This window comes from Takifugu rubripes, chromosome 3 (genome assembly GCF_901000725.2).
Source record: "Takifugu rubripes chromosome 3, fTakRub1.2, whole genome shotgun sequence".
In the NCBI taxonomy this organism is placed as follows: Eukaryota; Metazoa; Chordata; class Actinopteri; order Tetraodontiformes; family Tetraodontidae; genus Takifugu; species Takifugu rubripes.
Window position 1 is genome coordinate 4621626 of NC_042287.1, and position 11654 is coordinate 4633279.

Genomic DNA, 11654 nt, shown 5'->3' on the forward strand with positions numbered 1-11654 from the left:
GCTGCACTGCATATGTGAGCCCATAAGGTGGTGGGCTTGGTATTGCTGTGAAACACTCAGTTGGCAGCAGTTGATCTAATGTGGTTAATGATGCGGTTTAATCAGGTCAGAGAGAGCATGAATATAAAGAGCTTTGCTTATTATGGTTAACACGAGCTCAGCCTATTGGCATGCTGAAATACACAGTCTGGATTAAACCTCGTTTTTACCTCTGCATTGATGAAATGTTTAAGAGTTCAAGTGCTCCATTTGGGAAGTAAAGCTGATTGTAATGTCAGCCTGCTCGTAGGCTGCAGAAAATACTCAGGGAAAGCAATTCTGCAGACATGGAAAACTAGATAAACCATCGCATTTATTTTAATAAAGCACAATTATAAAATGCAACGCACTTTGCATCTGAATGACATGCTGTTATCATCATAATGACTAGGGCACCCAATTAATTCCAGGGTTCTAAAACTGATTACACTCAAATAATAATAAACTGTGAGGAAAACAATAACAGGACAAGGTGAGTTGGGGGTTGGGTTTTTTCAAATAGATGTGACTTTATGGTCCCTTTCAATATCGCTGCAACAGCCTCAACAGTTCAAACACACACACGCACACAAACACCAAACATGGAAAAAAGCCCACCCACACCAGTTCCTATGATGTAGAATTAGCATTTCTTGGCTGTGATTGTGCATGGTTATGCATTAACAGCTCTATGCTTTGACACGCTCCATGTGAGGAGCTGTGCACTCCGACTGGGAGGTGCGCTGGAGTGGCCGACACGGGGATTAACAAGGAGCAATGGACAAAAAGGCAACATTATGAGGACCCTGATACCTGTGGGGCACTTATGAAAGCAGGCTTGCTTACAAATGACTGCCGTGCAATATTGTGCCGCTTTCTGCACCCCTCTGCTCTTACAAAAAAAAGAAAAAAAAGGGCACTCGTGAGATGCAGCAGCAGCAGCGCCTCATCTCGTCAAAGGACTTTGCGGAACCAGCACAATCCCACTTCTGTGAGGGGAGGTAAAATTCTGAGAAAGGATCCTTGTGCTTCTCTTCAGCAGTTCCCACCGTCGCCTCGTCGAGCTTACTTCTGTGAGCGCCCTCCTCCAGTGGCTCCCGTCCTCGCTGTTACTCATTCTGGCTCTCAGCTGTGGACGACGCAGCAACCTACCGGCCAGGATGGAGGGTGATGAATGAAGTTGGGGTGCTGTTGTTTTTACCAGCTGAATTTCCTGGATGGACTTGACTGATGGACTCACGGACTAATGGAGATCAGATTTAACCCTGGCTGGAAGGGTCCTTGGCAGCTTCACTGCTCTCACGGCAAGATCTTTGGGTGTACAGGAGACCTGGGTAACATGTGGCACATTCATCAGCGGCTGCTTCTTTGAATGACATCCAACACCATGGCAGACTTTTCCCCATCTGGCTCATTGGGAAGTTACAATGGCAGCTCTCCCGCCACCAGCGCCTGGAACATCACCAGCAGCGGGCCCTGGTTGTTAGCCTTCATGTTGGCCGTCATCATCCTCGTGACAGTCTGCGGCAACATGCTGCTCATTGCTTTAGTGTTTGCCCATCGGTCTTTGCGCTGCACCTCGAACTGCTTCCTGGTCTCTTTGTTTCTGTCTGACCTCATGGTGGCGCTGGTGGTGATGCCCCCGGCCATGCTCAATGTGCTGTGCGGGGCCTGGGTGCTGTGGCCTGCTTTTTGCCCCATTTGGCTCTGCTTCGACGTCATGTGCTGCAGCGCGTCCATCCTCAACTTGTGCGTGATTAGCCTGGACCGTTACCTCTTCATCATCTCGCCGCTGCGCTACAAGCAGAGGATGACCTTTCCTCGAGCGCTACTTCTGGTAGGGGCTGCTTGGGGGTTGGCGGCATTGGCGTCCTTTCTGCCAATTGAGATGAAATGGCACAGCTTGGGCCACTGGAGCAGACAGTCAGCCGTCCCTGGAGTCAAAGTTGGCAATATCACTTCTTACTTTGACACCTTGTACCCAGAGTCCTACTTCCAGTTGTCGCCATCGGGGGGCCTTTCATTTCAGTGCCGCCTGCGGGCCACCCTCCCCTTTGCCCTGGTGGCCTCCGTGCTGACGTTCTTTTTGCCGTCCATCGCCATTTGCTTCACGTACTGTCGCATCCTCCTGGCGGCGCGGAGGCAGGCGAAGAGGGTTGCGGCTCTGAGCCACCCGCCGTACCCGCACCACTCGCTTGGTGAACCTTCGAGGCCTCCATCCTCCGGGGCCGCAGGAGGGCCACCTCGGCAAGACCGAGATGACTGCAGCCATCAGGAGCCTCATGTGTCGCAAAACGTTCCGGTAAGGAGCAAAGGTCAAATGCACAGTTGACAACAAAGTGATACTGCAGAGCGGTGGAGTTCCTTCTCCTTTTGTGTGGTAAAGCTTCAGAAAGAAAATGCAAGCTGGTAGCCATATTTGCCCCGCGTAGGATCAAGTTTCTGTCACTGCGAATGCTAAGCGGAACTACAATAACGATGACAATTATGATAATCCTTCAATTGATTAGCCCGGCTCAAATCGGAAGTGGTGCTAAACGTGCTGCCTGATCCACAAGTTGAGCAAATGGATTTGAAAAAATTTGGAAGCGGTGGATGTATGTCACGGTAATAATGGGCAATAACATGTTGGTGATCCACACCAATCTAAATTAAACTTGAGAATGGGGTTTGAATGAAAAGAGAAGTGGACACAGAATCTTCTGTTTGAAGCACATTCGGTGTAATTTAGTCTTTTTCTTTTTTAAGGGTTGTCCCATTTTTAGGGCTCTTGTAATGAGCCATTAACCTTTACTGGAGAAGGATAATAACAAAAGAGAAGCTGCATAAAATACCTGCATGAATATTGTATTCTCTTGTATATTCATCGCTGTCCTGGACTAAACGGTAATCTGGCAGTAGGGATGTGCCATGAAGTCTTTGCAACTGAGAGAACAAACCAGGCGGGGGTGGCCCCTGAAGTCAAAGACTGCCCTCATACATCGAGGCGTGTGACTTCACTATCCATTTCTTCAAAATGAACCCTGTATACTCTAAAAAGTGTGGAAGGAATGCCTGAATGCTTGGATATTTCTCAGCACCAGGAAAATAATATTTTTTCCACAGTCTTACTGAGAAAGTAAAAAAAAAAAGTGGGTGAGGTGTTTTTCAAAACACAAGGTAAATATTTGAACTGAAATTCCATGATTGACCATCGCTCTTTACCGTCCGCAGCCATCTGTGAACAGTGAGCGTCGCCTGGCCCACAGGCACGGGAGGAGGGCACTGAAGGCCAGTCTGACCTTGGGAGTCCTCCTGGGGCTGTTCTTCAGCACCTGGCTGCCCTTTTTCATCACCAACATGGCGCAGGTAAGAGGAGCCACTTAAAAAAGGAAAATCAAATAGAAAGAAGCGCCTAAAGGGTGAGGTTATTTGTCTTTACTTTGTCACATGTGACTCACTTGGTTCCTTTTTCTCGCAAACATATCCACGGATGCTAAAACTGTGAAATATATGCAAAACAACACAAGAAAAACAACACTTGGATACAGGTCTATTTTTGTGTTGACCAGCTTTCGCGTCACAGCTCTTGCCAAGCAATCCATCGAGGAAATGGATTGGCATTTGGGCTTCTCGTGGCTGACTCATTCTGAAGCTTTGAACACACCAAATACCATTTAAGTGCAAATTAATTGCTTTTTTTCTCCCCAATTTAATTTTGGATTGCATTAGCCCGTGTTCTCATTATGAACAATTAAACTTCCTGGGCACTAGCATGAGTAAATAAATGTGTTTTTAATAAAGAGCTTAATCTAAATTGGTAATGACACTCACTCTGTTTTGTAGGCTTTCATTGAGCCAGTCATTTGATTTCCCATCTGTGCCCTCACGCTTCTCCCCTGCATAACATAGAGCACAGAGACTTGACTGTGTCTGTGCGATCCTTCCATTTCGCACTCAATGTGGTGTGTGAAACGCACCCCTCCTTCCCGTCCTATACACCCACCACCTCCCTCCCCGATCCTCATAGTATTGGAGGCTCTGCTCCAACAGCTGTCTCCTCCTTCAAGCTGCATTGGTTACTTACAACATCAGTGTTTCGAACAACAGGCTGCAAAGAGGAACTCTTTTTTTGGGATGTTTTTGCTGAGAGCAAAGAATTTAAAGCTACCCACACCCAAGAATGGCTTTGAAATTTGACATGATGCTTGACAATCCGCTTTATTGGAAGTCGTTTCACAAAAAGAGAGGTTTTTTTCACAGTTCAGCAAAGTACTAAATCCTTATTTTGGATATTTTGTTGAGCGTAATACTGTATTTCTCCTTGAGTATAGTCTTGGCTAGGTCTATGTTTTCTTTCACATTTCCACACAGAATCACATTTGTAATTTTCAAAATGATCACAACAGCTGAACATCGTGTCTTTGCTCAGGCCGTGTGCGAGTGTGTCCCCCTCGCCCTCTTTGACGCCATCACCTGGCTGGGCTACTGCAACAGCACCATGAATCCCATTATCTACCCGCTCTTCATGAGAGACTTTAAACGAGCTCTGGGTAAGCTCCTTCCCTGCTGCTCCTCGTGGTCAACCAGACGACCTTCGCCTGTGCTCTCTCTCTCGCTCCGCAACTCTGGGGACCCTAACCTGGCCGGCAGCCCCCCGTCTCCCCTGGCCTCCGACTTGACGCATCAACCTGCCACTGCCACTGACGCAGTGAACCTGCTGGATGCCGAACACGCAGGCATTGAGTTGCCTCTGCTCCTGCCCAATCAAGTGGACACCCTGGATTGAAATAAAGTGAGCAAATGTGTTCTGGGAGGATTTCTGGGCTGGAAAAGTAGCTCAAAGCCAGCAGGGAAAACATCCCCAGCTGACTTCCTGGACAGGGCCTCAGATGGTAAAAAGTAAAAAAATATAAGATAAATTATTCATGGGCCCAGAACAGATGCAATCTTTGTCTTAAGAAATGTGCTGCAGCACTACTAAAACACATAAGAGGGATTAAAACTAGTCTTTAAAAACAAAACAATTCCATTACATTCTGCACGCCTTAATTCTGTAAACCTGAAAATGCAGCATTCCACATTGAACGAAGGAGGAAAGTCTACATTGACTGCTGGTTATGTGGAACTTCGTGTTGTTATTAACATACACCGGCTTTTATGCAGCATCCGCTGAATACTGACGATATCAAAATGCTATTTGATCACACGATGACTGCAGAAAATAAATGAATACAGCCGAAAAGAGCATTTAGCGGCCAAACGAGGCCGTTCATCCGAGGGTCCAAGCTGCATTGTGTCACTGTGTTGAAAATCTGATTCATATTTTCTCCATCTCCAAACAGCTTTGGAATTGGACAAAACTACTAGAGAGGATTTTTTTTCCCTGCAGAAAGCAGCTGGTCGAGTGACACGCTCTTTACAAGTCTGACTATCTTCGTTTGTGGGTGTCATCCCAGCTCCATGATGTGTTTATTGTCATCTCCTGTCGCGAAAGTCTTTACAAGCAGATATTTCCTCGGCAGAGCCTTCCTCCTTGGGAGTAAGTGGCGAAATGTTCCTGACCTCAGCGTGACTCACGCATTCCGAATCGCTTAATGACTCCAGCAGGTCAGAAATATCAGGGATATCCCAGCCGTCGCCTGTCATGTCTGCCACCTCGACGGTTTCTTCTGAACAATTCGCACCGTCCTCAGTTTGGCTTTGTTTTTGAGTCACTTGCTGCTCACGAGAGACTTGATCCAGGATTTCTTCAGTCCCCTTCGCAACTGTTGCAGGCCGGTGAAGCGCAAAGGAAGCTCCTGGTACTTCTTTGGTCGGAACTCCTACTGCCACCAAGATGGTGTCCATCTGACGCATGTAATCCAAGTGACCGTTCACCTGGGAAGCACAAATCTGGTTTTTACTCTGACCAAACATGAATATACCGTTTGTAAATGAGGATGTATGTTTCAAATGTGGATGAAAATATAATATAGTTCGTGCAGATTTGTCCACATGGCTTTCGCACTTCACACCAACTGGAAAAGCTATATGTCTACTCTATAAGGCTTTGGATTTGTTTTTAGTACAATGTGCTGAAAGTTCTCATGTAGTGTGTGGTGCTCGCCTGTAATGTTATGCAGCAACTGTTTAGTTACCCCCCACCCCACTGTTTGGGTTTTTATTAACAATAATGATGTTTACATAGGAAATAAACTGTGAATTTTAAATGGAACTGACAATGGGGAATAATTCCAGGAGGAAATTAACCTCCTCACGAGATGATGAGGAACAAATCCGAACAGACAAATATTGACCAGGTAGCATTCAAATCCCCAAATGAGTGCTAATGTCATTTTGTCCTTGAAACTTAAAAATGGGTAATCTTAGGCTGGGTAGGAAAACATTTAAACTAGAAAATATGCAGGAAACAAAGGTTAAAAAAATGTTTTTCAGTCAGACTGCATTTACATAACAAATGATTAATTTTGGACACTTTAACAGCTCTAATTTAAATATTGGTCTGACTCACCACGGATGACAGATCAACATTGATGATACGGCGATTCTGGATGGCGACTGGCTGTAGCCCAGCAACAGAGAGTTGAGCAGCTGAACTTCTGTACAAGAATCCCAGAAGCCAGTCTCCTCTGATAGGTGGATGTACACATACAATAATAAAATATAACTTAATAGAAATCACCAGCAATAATGGATTGTTTTTTGCAAAATAACCTCAAAAGACTCTTGTCAGTTCACCTGCAGTAGCCGTTCACTATTTTGCCAGCCACCACTCTGGTCATCTTCTCCCAGGCTTTTTCAGAACCATCCACAGGAGCCCCCAAGAGGACCACATCCTCCACTACTCCTTCGCTACCTGAGCAACCACAGCATAACCCTCAAACATATCATCTAATTTGTGAAGCAAGGACTGAGCTACAAAAGCAAATGATATATTGTGGACAGTATGATGTAGCTACCTTGGTCATTGGCAAGCTCCTGCAGACAGTAGTAGATAACTCTGGCCCCCAGACTAAACCCTATAAGACTGACAGGCCGCTTGCCCTACAAAAAAAGATATTTTATTTCAGTTTCATGTGTTATTTTATGATTTATTTCAACATCATATAAGAGCATCCACAGAAAACAACAGGTTTTATACAGCTAATCCATAATAAGAGGAGGTGCAATACCTGCTGTCTACTTCTTAAAACCTGTGCTAGGTGTTTTCCCACTTCAGCTGAGCGATTCAGACAAACACACCAGGGGTTGTCGATGACACTCGCCGCGGCCAGCAAAGACGCCGGCCACGTCAGAGCTGCTACGATACCTGAACGGAGCAATGGAAGAAATTACGCATTAACGTGGTACTAAATAGAGGTCAATGGAACCAAAGGACTGATTAATTCCTACATGACTGTACCTGAGAGCACGGTATACTTGAGGGCTTCCTGGGCAACAATGCTCACCAGACCATCCAAGAGAAAGGCCATAGCTGAGCCCAGATCCCTGAGGAAACGTGACTCCCACACCAGGCAATACTGTTCACCGTACTCGCCCAGGCTAACCCATGGACCCTGGAAGGAACCTGGAATACAGCAGTCGTGTTTTTTAATGCAAGACAACCATGCAAGCACTTACGAGGCACTTGAAAATGAAGTGCTTTTTTAAACCTATTGTATAAAAAGGGCTACGAAGCGAATAAAAATGTGTCATTTTGTGGAAGAGAGCCTTATGTAAAATCTCAATATAAGGACCAGCCTTACTGGGCCTGAAAGTAACTATGAATATTAAACAAGACTGCAGTTCTAAGGGGTAATTTGTTTGAAGAGCAAATTAATTACATTTACACTTAAGCATGTGTAATTAAAAGTTCAAAATTGCTCATTTCATCACACACATGCAGCTGTTACCGTGTCACTCAATAAAACCACTAAAGCACAAACAGGCTGTCCAATCTGACCACGGATACAGCACGACGACAAATATGTTGTTTTAATTTGTAGAGAAAAGTCATACATACTGTATTTTCCACTGCAGAGCCAACCTGTCACAGCTATGGTGAGATGAAGATGCTTCCCAGGGCTCAGTGGCAGGAACTCAAATTCCTCTATGGCCCCAACACATTTGTTCATCTTATAGCCTTGCAGGTTCAAAAAATAAATCAGGTGAGACTCTGGCTGGAGAAATAAATAGACAATCATAACAAAAAGGTAGCGATGCAGCTAAAGTACAGACCAGTTAATCCGGCTCCTGCTGCTCCAAACAGGGACGCCATGATGGCGATGCCAGTGGCTGAGCCCAGAGCAGCGGCACCTCCAGCCCCCAGCACTGCGGTAGCCCCCGCCGCAACCAGCGGAGCGGCCAGCCCACCTGTCACACCTGGCACAGGCACAAAGATGCAACGGAATCAAACTTTTAATTCCACTGATGCGAATCAGCAAAGCAACAACAATTAAATTAAATAATAAAATGAAAGCATTAATGCAACAGTACCACAGTAGGGGTTCAAATATTTACAGCACTCGAGTGTAACTATGTGGAGTCATTAATTACAGTTTTATCTAATGGTTATTTTGCAGTTAACATGTTTAGAGATTTATACTTCCTATCTTGTCAAACAAATAAATTAGTGAAAGTAAATTAGAGTCAGCTGTAAGAACTATGTACACACTTGAATTTTGTCTTTGGTTAGAATTTGGTTTGAGGTTTCTAAATCATATTTTGTGATATATTTTTATGAACATTTGTGATGCTCAGTGAACATCGCATAAGAGAATTTCATTTTTTGAACAAATAATTAAATAATTATGATTAATTTTACAAAAGACTACTAAATAAATGTAAACGAATTAAACAAGATTGTTACAAAATAGCAGATGAAAGTTTGAAAACCAGAGCAGCAATAATCACCGATCACAGTTCCCCCGCCGACTGTGGCTAAACCAATGAGGAGGTAACGCCTTAACTTCCTTCCTCTTTCTTTCCTCCTCCTCCGAGAAGACTCCTCTCTAAGAGAGATGAAATGCCAGAGATGTCACCTGTATTATCAAAGTATTCATAACCCATTAATGTAATCATCTAAAAATAACAAAACAGCACCTTCTAGTCAATTATTATACTGGCTTAATGCAATGTTATGCTATCACTGTTATATTCAGTACACAAAATGTAGAAAAGGGAACACAATGTTTCCTTTTCAAGATACATTATTTGCAGTATTCTTTTTAGAATAAAATGCAGAATGGACATGAAGGTGCAAACAATGTCTTATAATCTGCCATCACACCCTTGTCTGTGCCCCCGTGACTTACTCGCTCTCCTCTCCTCCTTCCCCCAGTTTCTCTACCAGCGTTTGCTCAAACTCCTCCAGCTGCTGCGAGCAGACGCGCAGCAGGCAGCTCACGTGGCGGATGAGAACCCTCGCCCTGGCGTCATACTGGCCTGAGTGGGTCGCGGTGTTTAGGAGAAAAATAAAAAGAACAAGGACATATATGAATTTGCACCGATGTCAAGCGGGTAGCACTTTATTTAGAACAGGATTCTCACCATCTTTGACAGAAAATGACACCAGATCCTGCAAACCAGAAAACCACACATATATCAAAAAACACAAAAAACTTTCATTCCATTCTAAATGTTGTCCCTGTTCATACATATTAACATTTTTTTTTATATAATTACCGGTACTTAAATCTAGCTATCGAGTCAAAATTTCATATTGTTGCCACATAAACCATGCTTTTTTCCCTTCATGCCAAACGTACAAGTTATTATTATCCTCTATTAAAGCGACAAAAACCTTCACGATGGGGGTAGACCCAGCGGCCAACAGAGGTTCAGCTTGGAGGATAGACAGAAAGGTGTCAGAGCCCTCAAATCCCAGGCCTGACAAAAAAGCCCCCATCACTGGCATCACAGATTCATCCAGGGCCAGCCAGCCGACCAGGTCCTGCAGATACTGCTCCCGAAAAATGCTGAGGATCACACGCACACAATTCATCTTCTTATGACAATTAGAAGAAATGACTGGATTTTTCTGTGCATATAATTGCAAGGACAGTGATTACAATTAATCCCTTACAGTGCCTGAAGAAATATCTGTCTTTCAAAGGCTAGGATTAAAACTAAAAAACTAACAAGGCCCAAATTAACATCTTCCATTTAATGGCAATGTGCTTAAAACAGACAAGTCTGTAATAATGAATGCATGTTCTAGAGAAACTGCCACTAACACTATGCAAAGTCTCTAACCCATACACCAAATCCAAAAAACCCCCCACAGAATCCTGGCTTATCGCTCAAACAACCCCACCCATCCGACCAAAACGCTACATGAATGTGTTGTAATTAAGTGCGGGTGCATTTAATTTTTATCTGAATTCGAGAGTGCACTGTGGTATAATGACAACTCCAACTCCAAGTGGAAATCGAAACTAGATTTTCATGGAAGCGAACACAGAGCACATTTCTGTTTTAGAGGTGGGGAACAGACACAGATGGGAAACATGACATTTCTTGCTGTCGGTCTCACCTGTTTTCGGGTCCAGTAAACAGCTGGCCCAAAGAGATGCCACACAAAGCAGCGTAAGCAAAACGGCTCTGTTCTGACAGCTGTCTGCTGATAATCTCCTCTGGGCTGGGATCACATAGGGCATCTTGTGTTGTATCTGCTCCCCCTGGATCTGATAATTGGATAAATAAAACGTAATGTGCAACTTGTCCAAGCAGTTTAAGTAAACCAAACATAGGCCATGCATTAGGATGGGCCAGTTATTTAGGGATGCGTGATTTCAGTAAACCTGGCCTATGAATGATGGTGGAAAGACAGGATCATTTTTGAGTGGAGTTTGACGTGTAGCATGAAACTGGGTTGTATTGAGTCTTTTTCATATCCCTGTTAGCTTAACCTCAATTCAACCGTCACTGGGTGCTAAAATAAAGGCGACCTACATGTTTTGTCCATAGTTTAAAGCTAAAACTTGTAAAATCCGCATTGTAATTCAAACTAGCGAACCTCAATCAAAAGCAACACCGGGGTTAGCTTGTGTACAGCTGGGTGGCTGACAGTCGCTGTTAGGCTAACTTCAAGAGTTAACCCGCTAGAAGTAAGGGGTAAGATTTCACAAGATTGTTAATAATAATAAGGCGCATGCAGTGTGTAACTAATAAACATAGTTTACATGGTACCTGGATTAAAAATGCTGCCCAGACTGTTCTGTTCTTCCTCCATAGTCACATATGTCACAACTTTGAGCCCTGAACTTCTGTTGCGTTCAGGCTCTCACCATAAACTCTTGCAATAAGTTGTCAATACGTAGTTACGTTCAAATGGTTGTAATGCAATTTTGAGGAATCGTTGATACAACAAAATTTCCCAAAGAACTTTAAACATGACCGTAGATTTAAGTGGGTTTTTATAAAGGGAAGTTACTTTTTCTTTATAACAAAAGAAAACAAAATGTTCGTTTGTTGTTGAGTTAGGGAAACTGCTTGCATATAGGCTTGCCACCTTAGGTCAATAGTATGGTTTCAAATACACGGTGATAAACTGGTAAATTTTTTATTTTTTTTTAATTTTTATACACGTTTATTCAATTATCTCGCGTTTCTTGCTATTTTCGACATTCCATAAATGCGTCTTTTCTTCGCCACCTCTTTGATGACGTAACTTC

The 11654-nt window shown here is 43.8% G+C and overlaps 2 protein-coding genes across 2 annotated transcripts; one reads left to right on the forward strand and one right to left on the reverse strand.

The window, feature by feature from the left end:
* Positions 1 to 500: 500 nt before the first annotated feature.
* Positions 501 to 4786, forward strand: htr6 (5-hydroxytryptamine (serotonin) receptor 6). The gene is made up of 3 exons (XM_029833408.1): positions 501 to 2320; positions 3232 to 3366; positions 4430 to 4786. The coding sequence occupies exons 1-3, from the start codon at positions 1391 to 1393 to the stop codon at positions 4784 to 4786; spliced, it is 1422 nt and encodes a 473-aa protein (XP_029689268.1). The 5' UTR covers positions 501 to 1390.
* Positions 4198 to 11307, reverse strand: tmco4 (transmembrane and coiled-coil domains 4). Its single transcript, XM_003962987.3, has 14 exons — positions 11170 to 11307; positions 10514 to 10664; positions 9782 to 9956; positions 9529 to 9556; positions 9294 to 9423; positions 8893 to 8990; positions 8218 to 8361; positions 8003 to 8122; positions 7403 to 7567; positions 7173 to 7309; positions 6960 to 7044; positions 6739 to 6856; positions 6512 to 6629; positions 4198 to 5877 (listed from the first exon to the last, which is right to left on the reverse strand). The coding sequence occupies exons 1-14, from the start codon at positions 11210 to 11212 to the stop codon at positions 5476 to 5478; spliced, it is 1914 nt and encodes a 637-aa protein (XP_003963036.1). The 5' UTR covers positions 11213 to 11307; the 3' UTR covers positions 4198 to 5475.
* Between the last annotated feature and the right edge of the window lie 347 nt (positions 11308 to 11654).